Source organism: Mustela lutreola, chromosome 16, assembly GCF_030435805.1.
Source record: "Mustela lutreola isolate mMusLut2 chromosome 16, mMusLut2.pri, whole genome shotgun sequence".
Classification (NCBI taxonomy): Eukaryota; Metazoa; Chordata; class Mammalia; order Carnivora; family Mustelidae; genus Mustela; species Mustela lutreola.
In genome coordinates, this window is record NC_081305.1 from 27,417,918 (window position 1) to 27,444,320 (window position 26,403).

At 60.1% G+C, this 26,403-nt stretch overlaps 1 protein-coding gene across 2 annotated transcripts in view; it reads right to left on the reverse strand.

Moving 5' to 3' along the window:
* Nucleotides 1-26,403, reverse strand: part of GNAO1 (G protein subunit alpha o1) — a 164,241-nt gene that overhangs the window by 6,028 nt on the left and 131,810 nt on the right. Inside the window, exons 4-8 of one of the 2 annotated variants that reach the window (XM_059152960.1) lie at nucleotides 19,931-20,091; nucleotides 14,916-15,044; nucleotides 12,937-13,066; nucleotides 9,028-9,181; nucleotides 2,802-7,047 (exon numbers count right to left, since the gene is read on the reverse strand). In XM_059152960.1, coding sequence (XP_059008943.1) covers nucleotides 6,860-7,047; nucleotides 9,028-9,181; nucleotides 12,937-13,066; nucleotides 14,916-15,044; nucleotides 19,931-20,091 — 762 coding nt within the window. In that variant the 3' untranslated portion in view covers nucleotides 2,802-6,859. Of the gene's footprint in view, nucleotides 1-2,801; nucleotides 7,048-9,027; nucleotides 9,182-12,936; nucleotides 13,067-14,915; nucleotides 15,045-19,930; nucleotides 20,092-26,403 lie in introns of those variants that run through there. The other variant, XM_059152961.1, reaches the window with a different exon arrangement.

Sequence of the window (26,403 nt, forward strand, 5' to 3'; positions counted from 1 at the left end):
TAGCAACTCACGCAGGGGCTCCTGGGCCCCCGGGGCCCCTCCAAAGATGACAGTAGAGCTGCGACCTGTCACAGCACAGGGCCACTCAGTCCAGCGTTTGGGGCCGTCTATACTGTTGTCCCAGGACTAATGGCAGAGACTGGGCTGGGTCGTGGTTATGGCTCCCTGGGTGAGGCTGGAACCAGGGCAATGCGGGCCCTCCTTGGGACAGAGTCCCCAGCCACGGGAGGGGCTCCCTGCATGGGCAGGTGTGGGGGGGTGGGGGAGGCTGTGCTGGATGGAACCCAAGAGCTGGGCTGTGGCAGTTCCAGCCCAGGTCTTTCCTCTGGGGCCCAGTCTGCCGGTGATGTCCTCTGGGAGTGGTGAGGGATGGAGGGAAGTCAGGCCAGGCTCCTGCCAGCATCCTTGGGGGCCACCACTGTGGAGAAATGGTCCTGCCCAGGGAAGGGCTCTGGGGGGCTGGCCAGACTTCCTCTGGCTGGGTCCAACTCAGCTATGTTGGATGCTGCAAAGAGTCTGAAGCAATGCAGACATAAAGTACTGTCTCGCACGCCAACGGCTAGCAAAGGAGTGACTGTGGTAGGCGCTCCCAATGGAGCAGATCCTGGGGGGTAGCCCTTGGCCTGGGCAAGGACCGGCTCATTCTATGGTAGGGTGCCAAGCTTATCAACTTGAGTAGTATCTCTTGGCAATGCAGGGGAGCACATCTCTCCATGAGTGAAGCCATTTCTGCTGGGAAGGTGGTTCTTCCACGAAATGTGCCTTCCTGGGGGAAGGGACAGCCACTCACTTTCCCCCAAGGACCTGTCCTTGCCTGGGGAACTTATCCTTTCCAAATCCAGCTCCGTGGTTAACTCCAGGCCACGCTGTCCCTTTTTAGTAAGAAGGCTGAGACAAATCATCGCAGAGAGCTGGCGTGGGCACCACGGGGCATTATTCTGTGGGGATCAGCTCATTCCCCGGGGCCCAGCAGGCAGTGGGAGCTGAGTGCATTGCTGGGGGAGTCGCTGTGGCCACCTTCCTCTAGCTGAGTGGAGGGCGGGCGGCCACCACCGGTCACCAGGCACCAGTCACCAGGCCCCGCTCTGCTGAGCACCCAGCTCAGCACTTCCCCTGCCTCACTACCCTTAGGGAAGAGGGAGAGCTGGCAGAGCCGAGACCCAGGAGAGCAGAGATGTGGCCCCAGCTCTGTATCTGAGCCAGAGCTTATGACCCCAAACGGGTGTGTCCCACCAAGATGAGCCATCTGCAGCCTTCAGGGGAATAAGTCAGAAGAGGGTCACGACCAGGTCTGCGCATCTTCAGCCCCTCTCCCGTGACTGCATGAGTATCCCAATGACCTGGAAGGGTCTCCCAGCCCCAAACCCTGTTCTTACGGCTCCGGCAAGTTGCCGGGACAAGGGCTCACCTGCCCCTTGGGGGCCTTCACACAACTGGTGTTCTTAGCCCCTCTGCGAGCTGTGGGACGCAGCCTTGTCCTCCTGCTCAGTAAACCAGTTTAGTAAACACCTATGATCTTGTTACCCTGCCCGCCTCAACCAGCACATTCTGTTCTCAGGCCCCCAGCATCGGCTCACCGTCTGCACAGTTGCATTGGGGGGCGGGGGTGGCTCCTGGGCCACAGCCAGGCCCCAGCTGGCTCCCAGGGCCTGTTCAGATGACGGGCAGAGGCCAAGTGAACGGAAGCCCGAGGCCAGGGGCTGGGAACACTCAGGCTCATGGCGCCACCTCTGAGGGCGGAGGATGGATGCTCGGGCACCCAATGACCCACTAGGAAAGAGCCTCCCACCGCACAGAGCTGCCTGGTCCTGCAGCTGGTCACCAGGAGCGGAAGCCCACAGCCAGAGGCCCAAGCCCACTCCACAACTGTCCCAAATATCATTTTGGTCTTTGGACACCACGGGATACGGTGGGACATATGCTGGAGCGCTCCCAGGACCAGAAGGGATCACCAGGGTGACCTGAGCTGAGGGGGGACTGGGTCCCTTTGGCACATGGGCTGGCCTAAAGGGCTTGCAGGAGATGTGGGGGCCGGCCATTGGGGCCCCACATGTCCACTCTGCTAAGACTCGGCCCCTCCACGGCCTCTCTGCCCAGCAGCGCCGACTGGATTTGCGTGCAGGGCCCTGACGGGCTGCGGGGGGACTGGAGGACGAACAGCTCAAGTCCTGCTCTTGAGAGCTCACAGTCTAGCTGCGGAGATGGCGCCCACACTGGGACGGTCTTTGGTCTGCAGAGGTGCTCTGCATAGCTGGGCCTGGTTTTGTGAGGAGGTCTTGGAGGACAGCAGATCCGGGCAGCACGGGGAGAACACGGGGGAGGGGAGGCGCCGGCACTGAGCCCCCTCCGCACCCACGGGCCTGGCTGCCCTCCCTCCGCACACAGACTGGAACCCACCACCCGATCCAGAGCTTCCCCGGAGAAAACGGGTGCAGAAGTAGATGCCAAACGGAGACGCAGCACTTGAGAAAAGAGAAGGAAGGCAGAGATCACAACCAGGCGACAGCCACCCCCTCCTGCCCGCAGTCGCTTTCCTGCCCACCCCCTCCAAGGCCAGCGGCCGCAGGAAAACTCCATGGGCCTGGCTGCTGCATCCCACAGGACAGGGGTGAGGCTGCACCAAGCGCGCGAGGACAGGAAGGTAGGCTCGTGGCTGTCCCAAGGGGTCAGCAAGGTCAGGCCAGCCACCCCCAGAAGCCTGTGCCTGTCTGCCAGCGGCCCGCAGTCCTGGCCCAGGGACCAGCCGGGGGACAAGCACGGGGACCTGTCATGTAGGTGCTGACGCAACGCATCACGCTGGAGGAAGCTAGCACTCTTTATTAACAGCAGGTCACTAATGAATACATTACGGCAGCCAATAAATTATTACAATAACTAGAGATTTATTAAACCAACAAGTCACTCTTCTTACAAAATTACAGTTAATGTGGAGTGGACAGCGGCAGGGCTGGGAGGTGGGGCTTGCTAAGGAGGGAGAGCAGCGCCAGGGCTCCCCTCTGCCTGGGACAGGAATGGGAGAGTGGGGAGGAGGGGGGAGGGGCAGGGATGAGCCAGGAGAAGAGGGGAGGCAGGAGGATGGGGTGGGCAGGCGAGGAGAGGATGGGTCACAGCAGTGCTGTGAAAAAGGGGTCTGGGCTCCTGCTGGTGGAACTGAAGCACTGGGCCTGCGGCTGAGCGCTTCCCCTCCAGAGGGGAACCCCCCAACCTGACAAGAGGGCCCAGGACTTAGGGTTCGAAGGCTCTTTCTGCTTCTGTTCCAGCCTTCCCCTCCCTTGACTGGGTGTTTGTCTGGCTGGGGCGGGGTCTGTCTGGAGCCCCAGAGCCCCCAGAGGGAAGGCCACTCAGGGCAGGGCGGCTCAGGACTTGCCTCACTGCGGGGTGGGGAGTCGGGGGCAGTAGCTCCCTCCGCGGCCCTGGTCCCTGGTCTGTGTGTTGTGCCCCATGCTGCCACCCTGGGCTGCTGTAGGCTTGGGCGCTGACCCGGGGGAGCCGTCTGTGGGCGCTCACCACTCGTGCCCCAGACTGAATCAAGGTGGCCACCAACCAGAATCGCGGGCCTCTCCAAGCCTGAGAGCTGCCAGCTGCCCCTAATAACTTCCAGAAGCTTGGAGAAGAACAGTGCATCCTGACTTCTCAAAGGGGACCGGACAGACTCCCCCACCTGGTTGGGAGCAGGGGCTGAACCGGAACTGGGTCGGGTTTACTGACCAAGAGGGAGGGACAGGGAGGGAGGCTGGGGCTGGGTGGGCGGGGCAGGAAAACTTGCAGAATCAGCCACTGGGGGACAAGAGTAAACACTCCTGGGGGCAGCCCCTCCCTGCAGGGCTCATCCCTGCAGAGGGGAAGTGCCTGGGTGACAGGGCTCTGGGGCCTTCCCTGTTGGGGGTGTATAGCCAGATTGCTTACCAGGGATCCCGTTGTGGGGAGCGCTTGCTGTCGCTGCCCACCGTGTGGGAGAACCAACTATTTCGGTTGTGGAGGGCCTGGGTGTCTCCAGTTCCCGCAGCGGGGTGTGGAGCTGGGCTGGGGGAAGAGGCAGGTGTGGCCTTCTGCCAGGGCACTGTCCCCACTTGTGGGTCGGTGTATATGGCTATAGGCCCTCAGGCTCCACTGGGGCCAGAGAGGGCACAGAGGAGGGGGCATATAAGGCCTCCATGGAAGATGGCCAAGGAACCCAAAGTGTCACAGCTATTGTCAAGGGACCCAGAGCTCTGCTTTCTGCTCAGGCCTGGGGCAGAGCCCACACCCTCCGCAGACAGGTTCAACCGAGCCCCTGCTTGGGCCTCAGGCCCCGCTCCCTCCAGCCAGGCCGGAGAGCCCTGGGGACCTCTTGGTTCTCAGTAGGAAGGCCAAGACCAGGCTTTTGTGAGGGTAGTCAGTGAGGGGCACAGAACTGGCCCACAGGCATCTAGACGGCAGGCACAATTGTCACGGGTTTGGCAAAGGCGCTCCTCCTAGAAATCCAGTTTCTCCTCAGCCCACTGAATTAGAGCCATTCACAGACTTGCAGCATGGTCCTTTTGGGGACGCGCACGGGGCCACTGCGGACGAGAGACCCACCCATGTCTGGTCTCTCACACTCTCACCCTCCTCCCCTCACACCCACCCCCGCGGCGGAGCCGAGACTCATCACTGTCTGTCACCCCTCCCCATGCTGGCGCACTGGGAATGACGTGGATGGGAGACGCAGTGGACAGGCAGGGACCTTCGTCCCGGGTACCCTCTCCTTGTGCGCTCCCACTAGACAGCAGGGACCCCTGCTGCAGGCGGGGTGGGACAGCGGGAGCATGGCAAGCAGCAGCAGGGCGTCCCGGAGCACAGAAGGGTGAGAAGGTCCCGAGTGACCAGCCTTTCCTCCTTCTTGTGCTGCAGACGGGATGGCCCTGGGCCCAGACGGCCGGGGGCTCCCACCTCCAGGGCGACGGCGTCAGAGGTGGGGCTGGACAAGCAGCCCTCCTCTGGGCCACTGCTTTTGGGTCTGGGCTCAGGGGGCTAGTTAGGGGTGTGGCCGGTCCCTGCCAGGGTGGTAATACTGGGAGAGAACGGCTTTGTCTTAAATGGCCTTGCTGGCGCTGGCCGCTTGTGATGGGACAGGGACTGCTGGCTCTCGGGGCCTGTCCTCTGGCGCACCAGCAGCTGGTATGAGGTGCTTCACATACAAGGCAAGTGACATTGAAGTGCCCTCAGGCTGGTGGGGTGGTTCCTGCAGCCTGGCTGCCCTGTGTTTCCCACGAGGCTGGGGGCAGCAGTCAGAGCCCGATGAGGGAGGGGGCTTACCAGGGGCGCCCCTCCCTGTAGGCATCTAGCACTGGGGGGACACCCTGGGCCTCCTGTGCAGCAGCCAGAGCTCCATGCCTACTGGAGCTGAGAAGCCTGGAGCTGTCGGCCCCGGGGGTCTTCCTGGCTCCGGGACAGTCCAGGGGGCTGCACTGGGAGCCCAGGACTGGAGCCTGGAATGCAGGCTAGGAGAGCAGAGGGCTGGAGGAAGGAGCCTGAGCCTCTGCAGGGGCAAGTCTGATTCCCGAGGCAGAGCCTGCCCTACAGGCACACGGGGCCTGCCTGGAGAGCTGGCTGGTGGCACTGGCCCATGGAAGCTCCTGGGTGAGAGAGGGAGGCGGGCTGATGGCCCGAGGCCAGCCGGGGCCTGGCTTATCAGAGTCACCCCACCCCTTTCTGCTCAGTATAGCAAAGCCCCTCCAAGCCATCCTAGGACTCTCTCTCAGAAGGGAGTGCTAGTGCTGGCTATGTGTCAGAACCAGCCTGGGCCCCCCTCCTGGTGTACGTTCCAGCCTGAGTCCCACACGTCTGTCCTCTACCCTGACAGACATCACGGGCTTCGGACAAACTCTGATTTCTGCACCAAGACAAAAGGAAGCTGGGGCCTTGGCTGCAGGGGCCACATCAACACCGGCCCTGGGTCTCCCCAGCCTCAGAACACGGTGCCTGAAGGGCCGTGCCTCCCCCTGCCCAGCCAGAACTCCAGAAGGAAAAGCCTGTCTACCCACTTTCTGCAGCAGCTGCCTGGAGACCCAGGCGATGGGAGAAAGTGAATGGTCCCCCTTGAGCCTGCAAGCACGGGGCGTGAGGCCCCCAACCCAGACAACACCAGAGCTCCTTGCGCTCAGCCTCCCCTCCTCCGCTGCCTCCCACCTCTTCCTTGACCTCGGTCTAGGCGCGGGACTCGACCCCTCCCACCATCAACCACATGCCTTGGCAACACCAGTCTCAGAAGCATCTCCACACCTATGAGGAGTCAGGGATGGGGTTCCCCAGGAAGGCCACAGGACCCTCCGAGGGTGTGCAAGGAAGGATGGCCTGGATTAGAAAGGGCTGTGCCTGGGGCTGAGATCCAGGCGGAAGCAGGGGGGAGGCACTCGCCAAGGTCGAGCCCTGGGTCCCGCACACACTTGCGCTGGTCCCACCCTGGCTTTTGGTGACGGAGCTGCCCCGACCAGACAGACCCCAGAAGAAGCTGAGCAGTGGCTCCTGCTGGCCTCACCCCGGCCAACACGGTGCCCCCCCAGAGACACCCCCACACAGGAGCATGCCCGTTCTGGACCAAACGGCGGCCAACCCCCCCACCCCTTGCCAGGATAAAACCCTCAGAGATGAAGCGGAGGCCCAGGGGCACGCAGCCCCCGTGCCTGGCCCCCGGGTTACCACGCGCTCCGATGTCTGGGGAAGGGGCGGCCCGTGGAGGCTGTGCTCTCCTCCCTCCTGGGCACCAGCCGGGAGCTGCTGTGTCAAGTGCCGAGAGCGGCTGCGTGGCGGCTGCGCGGCGGCAGGGCTCTGGTTCCGGGGCAGGGGTGGGGCAGCAGGCCAGGTGGGGAGGCAGGCAGCTGGGGGGTGAGGCAGGGGCTCAGTAGAGGCCGCAGCCTCGCAGGTTTTTGGCGATGATGACGTCCGTCACGGCGTCAAAGACAAACTGGATGTTGTTGGTGTCGGTGGCGCAGGTGACGTGGGTGTAGATCTCCTTGTGAGCGGACTTGTTCTTGCTCTCGTACTGGGCCTGGATGTAAGCCACGGCTTCCGTGAAGGCACTGGGGCCTGTAGGAGAGACCGGGTGTGGGGCCGTGAGGTGAGGCCACTGCGGGGCCTGGGCCTCCCCGTGACAACCCCGAGGGCACAGCCTGATTGGGGAAGGGGCGTGATGGCCCCCGCTGAGCCCATGGGGCGGGTGTGTGTGTGTGTGTGTGTGTGTGCTATGAAATCAAGTCTGTGGTCCATGTCCAGTTTGAAAACAACGAAGCAAAATAACAAAGCTCCCGGTGGCTCCTCTGGATGAAGGGTGAGTCCCGTTTCACAGAACTGCTGTTTTCCTTTTGAATCGGCACCCATTGACTCCCACTGCGAGTGTGCGAGAAGGCAGTCCTGGGCTGACACAGCCCGCAGCCCTATCCTCCGCATGTCACCTCCTTTGGCCACTGCTGGGCGCCTGTGAGCCGCCTTGGCCTCCCCGCTCCGCCTCCTCACCCCTCGCTTACTCTGGTCGCTACCAGGGATTAACAGCCGCCTGGGGGAGCCACGCTGCCCGGTTCCAGGTGAGCCCAGGGAGGTGTTTCGGGAGAGCAGCTGCTGTCGGGGGAGAAACAGAACTGGACTCCCGACTTTGCACTGGAGCCCTTGTCCCAACTTTGCACTGAAGCCCCCAAGGGCTCCGGCAGCCAGGTTCAAGGCCTGGTAGGGCCACCACCACCCGCTGAGGGCAGGCAGGGAGTGGGGCTGGATCTTAGAGCCCCAGTGTGGGGCTGGGCGGGAAGCCTCGGGGGGACATATGTGGAAGGGGGTCCCGGCTCCTCAGGCACATGGGCACATGGGCCTGGCCTTGAAGGTCTGCCAGACCACAGCTCCTTCTGAAATCAGGGCTGGAGGTGAGGGAAAGTGTCCCTAGGACCTACAGGTCATCACTCAGACCTCCGGAGCCCCAAACCAGCCGTGGTGACCAACACATCTTGCCTGCTTCTGCTGTGCCACAGGCCACAGCCCAGGTCACCGAGGACAGGATCCATAACCCCCTACTTGGTGGCCATGAGGGCTTTGTCTGTCTCTGGTCACACGCTAAGTGGGGGCCTGGCCTTGAGTGAGGGGGCCCATACTGCTTGCCTGGCCCCAAGCTATGACCCCCACATCTCCTTTCAAGGAAGTGGAGTTCAACCTGGAGGCTCCCCTGAGAGGCCTGCCTTGTTGGGACTCTGCCCCTGCCCTGTGCGTTCCAGGCCGGGGGCTTGGTCGGGCTGGGAAGGCCCATTTCTCCTCCCACTCACCCCTCTGGCCAGGCTCTGACCATCTGGAAAAGCTGGTGGCCACCCTTGCTGGTGCATGGGGCCCTGGTCAGGCTGTCCTCCCCAGTTGCCCGTATATCCCGCAGCTGGGTCAACCATGGCAATGGTATAGGCGGTGGCTCTGACCTCCTCAGCTCCTCTGCGGGGAGCCCAGGGTCTCTACTGCTCAAGAAGCCCTGTCATCGCCCACGGTCACTTGCTGCTTGTAGAAGCCCATACTGGAGGGGCTTGTTAGTTACAGGCACCACGACAACAGGCCCCGCATGTGTTCAGTGAGTTCCTACTATGTGCCAGCCGCAAGCTAAGTTCTCCCTGCTCACTGGCTCACTCTGAATCCTGAGGGAGGGCCACAGAATCCCAGGGATTACGTGACCTGCTCTGAGTGGCAGGGTTGGGCAGGACCCTCAGGCTGCCTGACTCGAAGCCCCTGCTTCTAAGCCCTTTATCATCCTGGTGCTGTCACCTCCCTGATAATCTGTGTTTCCAGATGGCCAAGACAAGGCTCCCAGAGGGAACCGGGGTTCCAGCCGGCCTCCCCTGACTGCTTGGCCTGCCTCCTGATAGCACATTCACAGGGAAGGCAGGGGGGTGGGGGAGCGTCTTTGTTCTCTTCTGGAGCCTTCCTCACAGAGCCCAGTGCCTCCTGGAGCACCATGAAGGCCCACTGGGCTCGGCCGAGGGGCGGCTCCGTCAGGAAGCAGCTGCGCAGGCTCCGGCTGTCCCTGCCGGGACGGGGACTCTCTACCTGTGTATTCGGGGAAGCAGATGGTGAGCGGGGACTTCTTGATCTTCTCTTCAAATATGTCCTTCTTGTTAAGGAACAGGATGACGGACGTGTCTGTGAACCATTTGTTGTTGCAGATGCTGTCGAAAAGCTTCAGGGACTCGTGCATGCGGTTCTGCAACAGAGCGGAGACGCAGGTGAGGGCTGGCAGTGCCCAGGGCCCCGACCGCCCGTGGCCGCGGACAGCACACCAAGCAAAGGCAGGGCCCTCCGACACGGCCGACCGTGCCACTGGGGGACGGAGACGGGAGGCCCCGTGGGACAGACGGACACGCTCCTCACTTCATTCCACACGCAGGCAGGCTGGGGGGCAGAGCAGGGCGGGCAGGGCAGGGAACGCTGCCCACCCCCCCACCCCTGCAGAAGGCCGCCCTGGGGTGGGGCAGCCAAGTCCCCTGGAGGGGCTCCAGCTCATGGAGAGGACATGCACCATGCACGCGGGGGCAGGGGCAGCACCACCATCCAGCATGTCTACACGGAACCACGGGCCATGCAGAGTTCTCTACCGGGGTCTCATTCAGTTTCACCAGCGGGGGTGGGAGGGTGCACGCATTCCTTTGGGAAACATTAACCGAGGACGAAGAGATCCTCGAATTAATCCAGAGTTGGAAGCAGACACCAGGGGACAGCGTCTGGGGGGTGATCTTGCTGTGGCCTTGGTGCAGTTGGGGGGTCTGGTTGGTTGGCTGGGCCGTGGCTAGGCCAGCGGCCACTCTGGGTGGCCTCGTTGTTGGGGCTGGTTTCTCAGTAGAGTGGCCAGAAGAACCCCAAGAAGAAGCCCAGCAAAACAGCTTAACACAGAAAAGAAGATAAAAAACCCAGAATGCAGGAGGAAAAGCAAGAGGAAAAAAACAGAAATACTGGTTCCACCAGTCTCGGGTCCGGGAAGTCAAGGGCAGCCCATCCTGAGGCCCCCCCACAGGCTGGCAGAGGACAGGGACATCGAGGGTGGGAGGCGGGAGTGGGCGGGGCAGGCCGTCACAGCAAGTCACCCGGAGGGGCCCTGACAACCTGGTGCTTTCAACTCTTAACTGATGGTTTTGGCTGGAGGGAGGCACTTCATACCTGCCCAGCTTGGAGCGTCTCCCAGAATCTGCACATGGTTTTGGCCTTGGTTTGGCCAGTGAAGGCCCTGTAGGCAGCGGTGACGGTAGTGGCCTGAAGAAGCAGTGGCAGGCCGAGGCCTGGGGCTGCTGGAGCCACCAGCCTGGGGTATGAGGACAGGATGAAACCCTCGGGCTGCAGGGGTGCAGTGGGCGGGGCGGCTGGCTGGCAGGGGTGGGGGGCAGCCCCGAGGCCCCCGGGAACCCCGGCCAGGCTCCAGGAGCTGTCTGTAGACTCTTCTGTCCCCGGCAGGCCCCGCTCCTGCCCCAGGCCAGGAGGGACGTGCGGGTTGACCACGGAGGAAGTCTGAGGACCAACGATGGGTCAGCAGGGTCCTGCTTTTGCCTCCCGGGGCGGAGTGTCCATGTCCCACAGCTTGTCCTTTCGCCATACGCTGGGACGGAGCAGCCCAACTGCGGCTGGCTCCTGTGTGCCAAGTCCGATGGGCCTCACCGCTGCCCACAAGGCTGCTTGGCCACTGTAGCCATTTTGCGAAGGAGGAAGGGAGAGGCTGCCACGCTCACCCTGTGGCAGGGCCAGGGCCTGGCTCTGCACCAGCGCTGTGTGGCTCCTCAGCTGCCCAGCATGGCCGTGTCCTGGCCACACAGATGTTTGCCGAGCTCTCTCGCTGTCCCCGTGGCAATGAGCTGCCTTTGTGAGTGGCTGTCCTGTAGCGAAGCCCATTCGCTCTTCCCAGGGGGCACCGACGGCCTGCTTCTGGGTGGAAAGGGCTCCAGGAAAAGCCTGTTCCTGGCCTTGGCTTCCCCAAGGTCCTGTGCTTCAGCCCTTGTGCAACAGGGGCCGGGAAAATGGGGCAGGAAGACGAGAGAGGGTGGAAGGGGACAGTAAAGGCAAGAAGAGAAGGAGGCGGCGGGGCCCGTGGGCCGTGTTCCCCAGAAGGTGTGCACACGCGGTGATGGGGCTGGCGAGGAGCTTCCGGGGGTCAGCCGGGCTGGACGGGGAGGGCACCTAACCAGACCACGGACACGGGTGACCGACGGCTAAGGAGCTTGGGGCCCCGTGGCTGCCAGACCCACACGGATGTCCCTTTGCTTCGACCCGGTGCTCCAGAGGTGAGTGAGAGGCCCTGCCCCACGGCTGTGGAGCCTGGGACTCAAGGTTTAAGGTGCGCGCAGACCCAGGAGGGCAGGTCACAGGGGAGAGGCGAATGGAGGGAGCGGGGCCCTCCTGCCCTCCGGCTCTCTGCTTTCTTTGCAACCCGTGGGTTACAGACGCCATGCTAGCCCAGCCCTGCTTCTTACTCCCGGGCTTTGGAGGGAGGAAAGATGAACCGAGTGGAGCCCAGACCACATGGGTGGATGCCACTATTGGTGACGAGCAGCTTCGAAACCATAGAGTCAACCGGCGGAACAGTGAGAGAAGTGCCAGGGCCGTCCCTGGGCAGGGGTGCATAGTGGGTGCAGCCGGTGAGTCCGGGTCCCAGCACAGCCCAGCGCGGGCCTCTACCCACCACCTGGCTCCAGGGATCCGAGACGCAGCAGCCGGCCGAGGCCACTGACAGTGACTGCTCTACCAGAACGAGCTCCCAGCCAAGGCCCTAGGAGCCTCACCCCTAGACAAGGCAGGGCTCAGGGGCTTTGCTGGAACCCAACTCAGGGGTGCAGCTGGCCCCAAAAGAGGAAGGACAAGGTAGACCATCATGGGGTTCAGCCCCGGCCCCTTCAACGCCCTGCTGGCGGCTCCGGTCCCAGTCTGCCGAAAACCTCATCCCATGCCAGTCCCTCCCCACAGCGCGGCACCCCAGCCTGCAGCCCACCAGATGTGCCCAGAAGGCCTGCAGGACCAGCAGGCCAGGACTGAGACAGGACAGACGGCGAGAGACCACCTTGCTCAGGGCCTGCCGTGACGACCGACACATGGCTTCACGCCCTCAACGCTGACTCTGAGAGGCTAGGGCCCAGGGTTTGCACGTGCGTCCCACAGATGGGGCTGACCCCACAGCCAGGACCCCATGACCCCCTGCAGGTGCCACGGGCTCGTCTCCAGGGACCCCGCAGGTGCATCACGCCGACACCCAGCTTCCCTTGCAGGCTCCATAGACAGGCCTGCTGCTCAGTGGACGCCACCCCCCGACACACATAGGGACAGTTGCCGGCGACAGTACAACCACCAGCTCCGCGGTTCCGACGGTTTCACCTGCATTCTCTCAACGTGTCACCGGAGGCCCTGAGACGAAGTACTATGGTTACCCCACTCAGGCAGATAGCAGTAGCTGAGGCAGGGAGCGAGCCGCCGGAACCTGGCAGCACAGTAGGAGCAGGCCCAGAGAAAGGCCGCATCTCTCTCCAGCTGAGGGCCTCTCTTTGAGGCCAGCGTGGCCAACCTCCTCTGAGGAGGGGCCCCGCACCCCGTGCACTCCCCCTGCCAGCCACACGCAGCGCCTCTGGCCACAGCCCGGTCGGTGCTGGGGACAGGTTGTCGGGCCTGAGACTGGCTATTTCTGTCTTACATACATTCTTGCTTGGCTGCACCTTGATTTAGGACTGACTGGCTTCATTCGGTTCTGGCCCGGCGGCTTCTGGGCCTCTGCTCTGTTTACTGAAGAGGCACTGACGGCCCACAGCGGCCTCTCCTGCAGCCGCATCACAGGGCGTCTGCCTGGCCCCCCTTCACAGGAGGGAGCAGGCCTGGCCCCCAGTGGCAGAACCCCAGCCAACATAGCTGGCCCCGCCCTGGAGCCCCCAGGGCCACTGAGGCCGAGTCTCTCCATGCCACCACAGGCCGGGTGGACCCAGGGCCACTCACCGTGGTCTCGTCTTCATGGAGCACCTGGTCGTAGCCGCTGAGTGCGACGCAGAAGATAATGGCTGTGACGTCCTCGAAGCAGTGGATCCACTTCTTGCGTTCAGATCGCTGGCCCCCGACGTCGAACAGCCTGGGAGGGGAGAGAGGGAAACTGTGAGTGGTGGGCGGTGGGGTTCAGGCTGGTGTGGGAGTGCCTGGTCAAGCCCCGAGCCTCCCGGAACACCCTGTCACAGGTGCTGATGTGTGGACTGGGTCGTCTGCCCCATGATGGGCTGTGCTCATGTTGGGGCTCAGAGACCTGCCCTTACACCTCGAGAATCTTACAAAGGGGGCACCTCAGGTGGCCCCCAATAATCGCTTCTGTGAGGCACTTCTCTTGGGCAGCATGCATAACCTGTTGCTGGCCTTCGGCGTGTGCAGTCCTGTCTGTGGTCTGGGCAAGCCCCCGGTCCTGGGGGTGTCAGGTGGGCAGGGATCAGTGCCCATTACGTGAGGGAAAAGGGAGGCACCAAGGGCCTTGTGAAGGGCCAGTGGTCCTGGTGAAGGCTGGTATGGTAGAGCGAGGGTCTGACCCGGATCTGCCAGCAGACAAGACAGCCCTGCTCCATGCCACGCCTTCCCAGCAGAGGGCTACCTCCTCTATCCCTCTAGACGCCACCCGCCAGGACATAGGTGGGCTGTAAGAGGAGACTGTGGGCAGGTGCAACCGCGTCCTGGAGGTAAGAGTCAGTCTCCTACCCTCATGCCCTGAGCAAAGACCCACGGCCTCGGAGGCCTGGGCTCTGAGCCAGTGTGCGTGGGGATTGCAGGCCCTCCCAACAGAGGAGAACCCCTGTGGGCAGAGGCCAGTAAGTTCTGTGCAAAGAAGTAGGCTCGTTCCTGTCCTACTACCGCTTCCCATGGCTCCTTCTTCTGCATCTGAAATATAGGGTCATGACCCCTGGCCTCTGTGAGCCCTTCCCAATGCTTATTCTCACCCTCTGCCTGCTGGCAGCCCTGAGTCCAGGTCCCCTCCCTATGCCCAGAGGCGTGGGATGGAGACACTGAGGAGACCAGAAGGTTAGAGACACCTTGTGGGGCTGCTCAGCCGATTGCTGCACTCTCCAGATTCAGGGGAGGCTCTGGTGTCCAGCGCTGACTGTTGGGTCCAGGGCCCCCAAGGCAGAACTTGAGGCCCCTCAGTCTGTGTGAGAGCAGGACGGGGCTAGGGGGCCAGTGTGGGGTCCAGCCCTCCCAGGCAGGGCAGGCGGCCACAAAGCAGGCCCTTACACTGGTCTACTGGCCTGTAGTCCCTGCCCCCCGACCTCTCCTCCTGCTTTATGGACACCCAGAAACCACATCTGGAAGGTAGGTAGGAGCAGGACAGGGACTCTCAGGCCTCAGCACGGGAGGTTAGCCCAGGTGGGGACACAACTCTCCAGGAGGGCCTGAGAAGTCCAGCTTTCTGCCTCAGGCTTCTAAGGTGCTCTGAGCTCTTGGACTTGAGTTGTGTTCTGTGTTTGGGGACAGCCTTGCTCCTCCCAGCCCTTGGTTTCCCCACATGTACCTAGAGACGGGGGGTCAGCTGATCTCTAAACCCCTCCAGCTCTGAGATTATCCGGGTTCTTGGCGTCTCACTGCTTGGGCCTATCCATCCTCCTTCCCTCCCCCTCCCACAAGGAGGACTTCAAGGGGCCACCTGGGAGATTTGCCTCCCTCCTCCTCAGAAGTCATCTAGGGACAGGACTCCGCTCCTCTGTTCACTCCAATCCTCTCTGTTCCTTGGAGACCCACTCCAGAATGCCTCTTCCAGGAAGCCTCCCTGGTCGTCCTGGCCCCTGAACTTGGTGGAAAACACACACAGGCAGGTCCCTTCTTGTATCTAACTGCCTGTCCCAACTGGAAAGCTCCACAAGGCAGACGAGACAGGGCCGAGAGGCCGGTGTTTCCCATCTGTCCCAGTGCCCTCGTCAGGGTTCGGGAAACTCCCTGGGCCTCACCTGAAGTGGAGGTTCTTGAATGTGAAGTGGGTTTCTACGATGCCAGTGGTTTTGACCCTGGTTCGGAGGATATCCTGCTCGGTGGGCTGGTAGTCGGCGGCCCCGATCCGATCCAGGCTGTCCAGGTAGCTGGGGAGGGCAACACAAGGGGCCCTGGAACAAGCTGGCCCAGTCCCGGGCAGCGCCCCCTGGGGGCCGACCGTGGAAGCAACGGCGCCCCGGCCCCCCACCATCCATTGCCCTGTGGTTGGGGGCAGAGAGTGGGAGGAGCTTATGTTCTACCCTCACATCCTCAAAGAGCCTCTAGCTCAGACCAAGGGCTGCTTGTGCAGGGCCAGGGGCGGTGCATTTAGAGGTCAGACTCTTACATAGTGGCCAACAGTTACCTTTGACTCTTGGCATGTGTGATCATGTTTTACCCTTAGTTGCCCTGAATTATATGAACCGTTTTAGAGATTAGAAAACTGAGGATCAACAAAGGCCCAGCTGGGAGCCGGGGGCCCCAATCCGGACATCTGGTCCACCCCCTAACAGTACTCCTGAGTGCTGCCCAGAGGCCTCTGGGCATCCGCCGGTGTTTCCAGACTTGTTTAGTCTACCGGGGCACTGGTCCTTGGAAGAGAGGATCAGAGGTGACACAGCTCAGAGGTGACATGGGGATGGGACCCATGTCTTTGGCATCAGGGCTCTCTTTTCATGTCACCACTGGCTCTGGAGACAGACCATGTCTTTGCACTTTACCCATCCGGCCGGAAGGGCTTCGGGGTTAGGTTTGAACCCAAAGCAGGGGTGGGATCTGGAAAACCAGGAAGCAGGGAGGTGGGCCAGGCCTGAGGAGGATTCAGTGATGCACAGGGCTGGCTGGGCCACTTACCCCCTTGTGCTGGGGGAGAACTGCACACAACCCACAGGGGAGGAGTCCCGAGGGTCCAAGCCCCAGGACAATGTGGGGTCCTAGTTTGCGTGAGGAGGGGCTACCCTTCATTGGCACTAGCCCTGGGACCTGTGAGGGTCAGTTTCTCAGCCTGAGGATGCTCATGGGGCTGGAGGGGGAAATGTCTTCAGCAATGAGGGTTTCCACTGATAAACCAATAATCCAGGCCCTCCTCAAATCCTTGTGAGGATTTTCCCTGAAGAAATAAAACTGAATGAGGGACTCCCAGGGGTAGGAGGCATAAGCTTGAAGTCACATAGTTAGAAAAGGGACCTTGCTAGGATTTGAGCCTGGATGTGCCTGACTGCAGATCCCGTGCTCTTCGGGCCTGGACCTGGCAGCTCTGGCTGCCTCAGCATCTCCCGACCAGGCCCCTGGGAGTGTCTGGACTCTGGGCTCAGCCTGGAGGAGCCCCTCCCGGTTTGTCCCAATCCTCCTAACCTCTCTGGGCATGACCCCTCACACCCCCGTCACTCCCTGCCCCACGCCCACTGCCCCTGCTTAGGAGCTCTGCTGGTTTTGAAATGACCCTCGTTCTGTTGTCTCCAGCTGGATACCAGGACGGGGGAGTCTCTGGCCTTGGCCCCCTTGGCACCCCCCCCCTCCAATCCCAGCTGGGGAAACCTCTTTTAGACAAAACATCTGGCCCTCTGTCTCTCTGTGCTGCTGAGCCTCACATATAGACGTGGCCAAGGGAGGGGAGGGTGAGCAAGTGGGAGAGGCACCTACTTGTTCCCCAACCCCCCATCTCCCTGGGTGCTGGGATGAGACAGTGAATACGACCAGTACCGTCCCCACCACCCCAGAGCCTACATGTGTTTGTGTGCACATGTGCGTGTGAGATAATTAACAGTTAAGTAAGACGCAAAGACAGAGGCAGTTGGTAAGGAGGAGGCCTGAGGAGCATTGCTATTGGGCAGAGGGGGGGCTGGGGAAGGCAGGATGACACTGGAGTGGAGGCTGAGCCTCTCCCCTTGCAGGTACAGAGGACACCCTGCGGTGGTAGAGGGGCCTGGGACACAGGCCCTGGGCAGGGGTGGTGTGGTGGGAGGAGGGAGCTGTGGGACTGGAGTGGGGTGATGGAGGCAAGGGTGGGGCACAGCTTGTAGGCACTTGGGCTTTCACGCTGAGCAAGATGGGAAGCTTCTGGAAGGTTCTGATGAAGAGTACTGGAACAACGAGTTTGTTGCTGTACGGAGAGCAGATCAGGAGGGAGGTGAAAGGACCCCTGTTGGGAGGTTGCTGCAGCCCTGCAGGTGAGAGGCTGGGGCCTGGCGGAGGCGGGAGTGGGAGGCAGAGCCCCTTAAAGCCACCTCCTCGTGGTATAACGAAGCTGCTCTTAGTGGGAAGAAGAGTGGGGCAGAGCGGGTTTGGGGGAGGGAGGAGCTGGGAGTCAGGTGGCACATATTAATTTGGGAAGTGCTGAGATGTCCAAATGGACAGGGAGGAGGCAGGAGGGAGGGCTGGGCTGGCCCCACACGAGGGAGATCTGTGGGGGCGTGTGAGGAATGGAGGTGGACGGGGCTGGAGAAGCTCACCCAGGCCCTGAGCATGGACTGGAAGAGGTTCAAGGGTTCCAGAGAGGGCACAGGCAGGAAGTGGAGAGGGAGCAGGCATGGGGGTGCTACAAGGAGGGGGTCGAGAGCCTGAGCCATGTCAGCGGGGCGCAGGAGCAAAGCCTGAGGGGTGGGCTCCGGAGAGAGGGCAGGAGAAGAAACAGGCCCAACCAGACCATGGAACTAGCTTGTACAGCCCCTGCCGGGACGTGCTTAGATTCCTGGGCTCCCGGGGCTTGTCTCAGCACCATCTGGAGGGTCAAAGGGAGAGCCAGCCCTATCCACAGAGGCCTGGGTGGAGGGAGCCTGGCAGCACCGGCCACCTCCCTGTCCCCTCAGGGCCCTGGTGTCCTCGCCAGTTAAGTGAGGGGATTGGCCTGGGGGACAAGGGGATTCACTCACACCACCCCTTGGAATTGGGTCCTGAGTCAGCCCTATGGGGCTCTCTCTCTCTCTCTGTCACAACAAATCCGCTGTTAACTGTTTTGTATATTGCACCCAGGATTCTGTCAGAAAAGGGGATCTGGCTGCTAAGACCAGGGTCGCAGAGCCACCCTGGACCAGGCAAGGTTTAAGGCCCTTCCTTACCTGACTGCTGTGGGTTCCCGCCCTGGTCTGTCCTGGGACCCTGTCCCAGAGACAGACACATGGAGAGAAGGAGCCAGGTTTCCTCAGCTGACTTGGCGGGGAGTTGACAAATATTGACTCAAGCTTCTTACTTAATGTTATAAAGGCAACCACCAGAAGAACCACAGGTCATCCCTTAACTAGCAAGAAGCTGGTCATGGAAGTGGGGCAGAGACATGGGAGGCGGGCACGTGAGCCGAACCATCCCGGAGGCCACTAAATACTATGGCTGCTTGGAGGGTCAGGTTTTCCTGGACAACACTGGGACAGAGATATGAAATAATTACGAGTTGGAAGGGGACAGACCTGGAAGAAGGAGTTTATTATTAATTTTACACCTCTTTGTAGTGTTAAAAAATTTTTTTTTTCCAGTGTATTTAGGTTATAATGAAATGGACAACAATTTAAGTGGAGACCACTATTTGATGGCCTGAGGGGAGTGGGGGGGGGGGGTAGGAAGGCCCTGGACTGGGGCCCAGCTGGGGTGGGCAAGCCATCCCCCCAAACCCCAAATGGCTCAGGGGGACGACCTGGGGCCACTGGAGGAGTGACTTGAGCGTGCGCCGGCAGCTGTAGGCACAAATCCCCACGCTCACACCCCTGCCCACCGAGGTAGCCCTGGGGGGCTCATCAGGGCCCCAGGGCCCGGCTCACTACCACCTGGGACTCCCAGAACCTAGCGTTGACCCAGTAGATAGTCTAGGTGTGCATAACTGGGGGGGCACTCTGGCCTTGCTCAAGTCTCTAGTTTAGTAGCTATCATTGTGGCTGACGGACATGGGCCCTTGCCTCTGCGACACCACCAGGGGGTAGGCTGGGATTTCTCAGGCTCAGCACTACTGACATTTTGGTCCGGATGATTCCTGCTACGGAGGGCCCCGGCTGATGCACTGTAGGACGCTCAGCCGCATCCCTGGCCTCTGTCCACTAGATGCCAGCACCACCACCCGAGTCGGGACAATCAGGAATGTCCCCAGACATTGCCAAATGTCTCCTGGGGGCAGAGTGGTGGAGCAGCAGGGGAGTGAGGATGGCGGAATGAGACCGGTGGTGGAGCACACACGTCCTAAGACGGTGGGTTCAAACCCAGACGCTCCCACTGACAACTTGGGCACAAGACTGCAAAAGTGGGGTGTGGTCCCAGAGTCTCCAGGACAGAAGACCTGTCCGCAGCCCGGGCAGGCCATTCCCCGGGGCATGGAGCCCCTGCTCTGAGGAACAAGGGCATGTAACCTGAGGGACACTTGAAGTGACAGAGCTGATGTCACAGACGAGCCCCCACAGGCTACTTTCTCTGCTCCCCCCTGTGTTTGTCCCCCTCTCAGCCTCTCTGGCTTCCACCAAGCCTCTTCCCTCGCCTTCACTCCCCCTTCTCTCTTCTCCTTTCCTTCCCCATATTTGGTTATAACGCACTATCAAAGGATATGTTTGATCATTTCCTTAGTCTTATTTAAAATATTCATTTTAAAGAGAGAGGAATGGAACGTTTATTTCCTCTAAAATGAAACAGAAATGGCATCATGTCAATTACTTTCTGCCCATATGGCTCTTGGTTTGTACTTATGGGGTCAGGGCTTCTCCGGAGGGAAAAAGCTGTTAGATTATAGACTTTCCTTCTGGAGTGCCAGGCCCTGTCCAGGGCAAGGTGCTGACGGATCCCGCCCTCTGGGAGCCCTACTGTTCGCTGTCTCTCGTGTGTTCGGCCTCCCTGGCCTCTTACCCCGGGGGTGCGAGGAGAAGCCCTTTCCCTCTCCTTCCAGACACCTTTCCTGACACCCGTGACAGAACACGTCACGGCAGTTCTGACCTCAGCCGAGGTCCCCTCCCTGTGCGCCCACCTCCGCTTCCATGCTGGCTTTTGTGCCTGCCGGCGGCCACCCCAGCCCCAAGACACTCACTATTTGGCAGAATCGTTGAGCTGATACTCCCGAGACCTGTTGAAGCATTCCTGGATTCCTGAGTCGCCCCAGAGCCGCATCATGGCGGAAAGCAGTTCTGCAGAGAAGGGCTCGGTGTCTTCCATCCGACTTACCACGTCACACACCATCTTGGCGTCAGCCTGTGAGGAGACAGGGGTGGTCTTTGAGGCTTCGGTGGGGTCACAGCCCTGGCTGGGCACAGGCTAGGGTACTGGGACCACGGCTCAGCCCTTGGCCTGCTCAGGAAAGGCGGGCCACTGGATATAGTGGGGATGAGAGCCATTGGAGCCTTCTGTCTGGCACGGTGACTTTCAATGTGGCAGTTTCAACTGTGCCCCATGCAGCCTGATTGTCTCCTGTGGGCAGGAGGGGAGCGGATAGGGCTCAGTCCTCCGCCTGCCAGCTCAACCAAGGCAGCCCTGCTTTCATTTTTTTTTGAAAATGGTTTTGCAGAGTATTCTTTTGGGGAAAAAAAAAATCAATGTTTTTGACTATTATAATTTTCTCTACTTCTTACCTAGGTGGAGCAAAGTCCCTGGAATTGGGCAAATCAGGAAGAGGGACGTTTTGGTTACTTGAGAATTCCAGGTAGCTGAGGGCCTGGCCTCCAGGGGACCTGTGCCTTGGGGGATGGAGCATGAAGCATGAAGAGGCTGGTTCTCCAGTTACGTCAATATTCAATGTCAAGAGCTGAGGCCCCTGGCTGGCCCAAAGCTAAAACTTAAAAATTTTTAAAAAGATTTTATTTATTTATTTGCAGCGGGGAGGCAGAGGGAAAGAGAGAGTAACTCAAGCAGACTCTGCGCTGAGTAAGGAGCCTGACGCAGGGCTTGATCTCATGACCCTGAGACTGTGATCTGAGCCAAAATCAAGAGTTAGTCGCTTAACCGACTGAGCCACTTAGGCGCCCCCAAAACTTAATTTTATTAATTTTTAGTTATTTGCCGTTGACCTGTGGCCTACCTCTCCCTGGGGGCTGGAGAGGCCCAGTCCTGGTTAAACAAGGGAAGGGCAGAGGGTGAATGGAGAGATAGGGAGTTTGCCTCTCTCTGCCTCTCTCCCCCTCCTCCTCGGTCTGACGGGTACCCCAGGGTGCCCTGGGAGCCCGACACTCTGCTGCCCTTGCACGGACATCACGGTATAACAAGCAGGCGTCTTCCCCCTTCCCTTTCTCTGGGATACCACACAGGGTCCCCATCTTCAGAGATGATGGATCACGGACATGTAACCTCAGACGGGGAAGGCAGTGGTCTCTGGAGACACAGGGGCTCCTGGAGCAGTCACAGGACCTCCCCAGGCCAAGCACCTTGCACACACACAGAGCACTTCACAGCCTACAAAGCATGCGACTGGGCGCGCACGCGTGTGCGCGCATGCACACACACACACACACACACACACTCACACACACACAAAGTGCCTCCTGGAGGGGTGGGGGGAAGCTGCAGTATGGGCCTGGCTCTCTGCCTGTCTGAGTCCATACGCCCTTCGCTTCTCGTCTTTGCAATTTCTGCCCCCTGAACGCAGGACACAGTTCCTCTGTCCTTGACTGTGAGCAGCTGGGGGCCATGCTCCAGTCCATATAAGGATGTGGAAGTTCTCTAGCCTGCCCTTCTGAGGCCTTGCAAGACCCCGCTTGTCCTGTGGGGCCTCCGACATCGTCATGAACATGCCCGGTCTCCCCTGTTCATCCCAGCAAGAGGATGGGGGACACATGGAGTACAGCAGAGGCACCCTGGGTCTCTGATCCCCAGCTGAACTCCTTCCCCGTGGAAAGAAATAATTTCTACTGCAAGTGACCGAGTTAGGGAAGGTTTCTTTGTACTGTTGTGGCCATCACTAACTAGTACAGTAGTCTCTGTGTTACTGTCCCCATTTTACAGATTGGGAAACCGAGTGCCAGAGAGAGGAAGGCACTCACCTATGCTCGCGGGTGGGGAGTGCCAGAGCTGGGAGTCGGCATCAGGAGGTTCTGACCCCAAGGCCAGCCTCTGGGATCAGACCCACAAGTTCTGAGAGCAGCTGCCCAGCAGTACCTGTGAGGGCCAATGGTGCCTCACGCAGGGTCCACACCAAGGGCAACAGGTGCTAACCACAGGCTCTGCGCTCCATTGGAGAGAACTGTTGCTTTTAACATCTAGATGGGAGCGGGAGCTGGTGCACCTCACTCATACCTGGGCACTTGTCCCGCTTGCCTCAGAGCGTCCCGGCAGAGGGCCAGCTTCCTGGCCCGGCCTCACTGGCCCTCTGCTCCCGCCGTGTGGCAGGCTGCACGGTTTGGGACTTAGTGTTCGGGATGAGCAGGAGTGGGTGCGCACACAGCAGGGCTTCCTTGCCCTCTTAGAGAGGTGACTCTGAGATGCGTCTGCCAGGCTTTTAGAAGACCCTGGCTGCCCCAAGCCCCAATTCCTGCCCCCTGCCCTGCACGAACATCTGCGCTCCCTTCATTTCCCTTCCCTTTCCTGGGTCACCTACCCTGTCCCTTGGGGCTTCGTGAAATGACCTGAAATTCCTTGACTTAAGGTCAACTTTTCGAGGAACCCAAACCAGGACAAGAAGGTGCCCATCGGAGCCCAAGCCCCGGGCAGACCTTACCTACGGAGTGTTCCCATATTTCTGCCATCACAGGGCCTGCCCCAGGTCACTCTCCCGACCCCACCATGCAGCCCCTCAGCACAAGCCCCCCAAAGGTTCAGAAGAACATGTCTGCCTCGTGGCCGCTGCCTGCCCCCCCCCCCCACCCCAGGGGACGTCCTAGTGGCCGGGGAAGAGAGGCTGGGAGTGCAGGGCAAGGAGTGGGGGTGGCTGCCCACTGGCTCCTTCGTGCTCACATGTGCATAGACCAGTGGGGCCCAGGCCATCTCCCAGTGCAGGTTAGGGTGGCAGGTGTGGGAAGCTGAGGCAAGGAAGCCGAGAGGGGTCTGGCGGGCAAATGCCCTACTCTGGGCCAGCTATGGGATTTTTCAGTAGGATCAGCCCGAGAGGATGCGCCCCTAGAGTCCGCGGTATCACCAAGACCTGTGTCCTGCTCCTGGCTAAGCCCCCAAGAACGAAGCTAGCAGAAGGAAGCAGGCCAGTGTCCTGGGGTTCAGGCCCCTCATCCTCTCTGCGGCATGGCCCCGGACAAGACAGGTCCAGGGAGCCGAGTGGGTGCAGGGCAGAGTGGGGCTTGCGGCATCTATCCTGGCTGGGCAGTTGGTGTTGGCATTCCAGGGTCCCCTCCTCTGGCTGCCTTTCCCCCCGTTCAGCATGCATGGGCTGGAGCCTGTGGTGGGTGGGGCTTAGCCCTGGCTGGGGTTTGGGAGTGGGATGCCCCAGGCCTGCCCTATCCCTGACCTCAGGGGTCCTCTGGCCTTGGGTCTTCATCACTAGCTGATCCCTCTACCCTCAAGCCCTTCCAGCCCCCAGTCCTCTGACTGGGCTAGAGGAAACACAGACGACTTCACCTCTGGCAGGTGGTTCAAGAAGTGAGGGAAATTGCTAGAAATCTGCAGGTGTTCCTTGGGTGGGAGAGACACAAAGGAGATGAGGTTTAGCATCTGGGCACTCTGTGTTTGACAACAGATTCTATACAAAAGATAAGTGGGGCCAAAGCCTTCTGTGGAGACTTTCTAGAACTGAGCTGAGCAGCTAGGTAGCTATGTACGCATCAGAGGCCCGTTTACTGCGGAAGGCAGAGGGGCAAGCCCTGGCGGCCGTCTACCCGGGGAAGGAAGCTGCACTGGGCCTGGAGGCTAGCCGGCCCAGCCCACAATGCCAGCCCTGATCCAGCTTCCTTGGGGTCCCGTCCCAGAGATCCTAGCCTTCCACGCACAGCGGACATGGAGGGCTGCCCACCAAGACAGGCTGGCCCCCAGGTTCTGAACCATGCTGGAGAGGAGTTTCTGCAGCCTCTGAGCCTCCCCTGGGGCACGGACCTGGAAAGCTGGCCCTGGGGCCTGGGTGATGGGTGCCCTCGGCAGGCAGTGAGTGACTCAGGCAGAGTGGGTGAGTTGGGGTGCTGCCTCCACCTGGGGCTAAAAACAGGCCTATGGATCAGGGGCCTACATGCTGACTCTGCTCTCAAGTGCCTGGGTGACCTTGGGAAACCTCGGTCTTCCTCAGCTCTCCATGTGCCGGCTGCCTGTCCTGTGTGTGGCCTGCGGTGCGGTGGTGAACTTGGCCAGAGCTTTCCCAACGTCCTCCTTTGGGCCCCACCTTCCTGGTTTCCGCCGGGTCCGTGACAAGGGAGTCAGGATGTGCAGGAGGGCGGAAGACACCCTCGGACCTGGGTTAATAAACCACGGCTACTCTTGACCCCGTTGTTTGTCTGCCCCCCCCCCCCCGCCCCTGCCGTGTCCCAGCATTCCAGCAGGATGACAGCACAGTGCGGGAAAGGCTGGGACAGCTGGCTTGCTGGGCATTCTCCAGGGGACAGCCCAGGGGCTGAGGCTGTCCTCCTGGCTTCCTCTCATCCCAGAGGTGTGGCAGTGGGGACGGGGATCCTGTGCCGGTGGCGCCCCCCATCCTCCCCCAGCTGCCCTTGCTGTCTCTGCCCAGTCTCCCCCAGCTCAGTGTCCAGCACCACCACTAGCTCAGCTGCCCAGACACAGACTAGGCATCGCCCTTGGTTCTGCTGCTTCCCTTCCAGGTCCGGTGTCCTGCTGGTTTTTCCATCAAAGCTGTGTTCAGTCACACCACTTCTCCCCATCTTCTCACACACGTTCCTGGGGCCAAGCCAGCACCATCTTTCTCCTGACTGCCCTCAGTCCCCCTCCCAAGGGCTCCCTCCCTCCCTTGCTTCTCTCTCGTTTGTTCCTCGCACAGCAGCCAGCAGACTGTTAGTGTGACATCAATTCTCCTTAGAAAAAGAACTGAGCACATGGACATCCAAATAAAAGACTGCATTTCCTCACTTTGCTTGCTGCTAGGTGGGACCTAGTGACAAGTTCCACCCAATGAGAGGTCAACCAAAGTAGAGCACCCTTTTGAAAGGCAGGTTGTACCCTTTTCTCTAACTTCTTCATTCCTGGAGCTGGAACTTGGTTGTGATGGTTGGAGTTCTAGCAGCCAATTTGGACCATGAAGATGAGGTCCATACCCTAGAGAGTAGAAAACAGCCCTAGGTCCTTGATAACTCTGTGGACACCCCAAACCTTCCGGAGATTTTTAAAGAATTTAAAGTAAATTTATTATTGAAATCATTATTTTTCAGGGCTCTGATATTCACAGTCAAACCTAATCCTAATGGTTACAATAGGTAACCTCTGTTTAAACTCTTTTAATTGCTTCTCATCATACCTAAATTCCAAACTTATTACCTTGGCCTCCAGCGCCTGCCTAGCTCTCTGTCCCAATCTCTTCACACCTTTCCCCTCTCATGGGGGTCCAAACACATAGCCCTTCTTTCTGCTGCCCAGGCAAACCAGGGTTATCCCACCTCAGGGTGTTCTGTTGGCCAGCTGATCTGTGCCTGGGCCCATCCCGACAGCACACTGGCCACAGGCACAGCTGGTGATGTCATGTGTGCCTGCTCCTCAGGGCAGGGACGGGTTCCTGATTTCTCACAGTTCCCTAGGTCTCACAACGTGCCTTGCATATAGCTGGTGCTCAGTGACGTTTATGGGACAAAAGGGTTTTTGGCACTTAAATATCAGTCATGGCCCCAGTTTCTCACTCCATCCTATCTGTCCCCTGACTCTTCTTATCTGGTTGATTTCAACAGTATCTGTAGCTAATTTAATCATCACGGTAACTCTATAGGGAGCCATCCTGTTTAACAGACGGAGAGACTGAGGCTCTGAGGCAAGGGAACTTGCCCAAGACCATGCAGTTAATAAGGAGGATAGCCTGAGGCCAAGGGCAACCTTCCCTGCTCTCCTCTAGTCAAGAGCCCTGGACTTGTCCTTGAGGCCAGAGTGGAGGATGCACTGGTCCTAGCCCAGCTCCCTGGAAGGTAAGAAGGGTCAGCCTTGGAAGGGAAGGAAGGACCATGCCAATTTGCTCTGGGACCCTGCAGAGGGAGCTAGGCTGGTGCCAAGCTTAACAAGCAATTAATAGACCCAGCGGAGTCTCTTGTCCCTTTGTCTACCTGCTTTCAGAGAGCCCGGGGAAGGTGCTCACACTGGGCCTGACCTTCCCATCCAGGTCTCCTCCTGGGCCAGTAGTGAGGATGTACCCCCTCCCCCAATCCCATTTCCTCACCACTGAGATGTCTTCCATCCCCTCATTTTCTGGTCCTAGAGTCCAGCTTCCCTGAAAGAGAGCACTTCCTCTGATCTGGCCTGAGCAGTTCAGGTGGGGCTGGCTCTGTCCCCTGGTTCCAGCAGGGGACACATGGTCTGGGCCCAGCCAGTCATCCCGCTGGCCTCAGTGAACAGTTTGGGATAGACAAAGAATCCATATTTGTTAAATTAGACTACAAGCAGCCCCACTAGCCCAGATAGCCCCAGGACATTTGTAGAAGCAGTCAC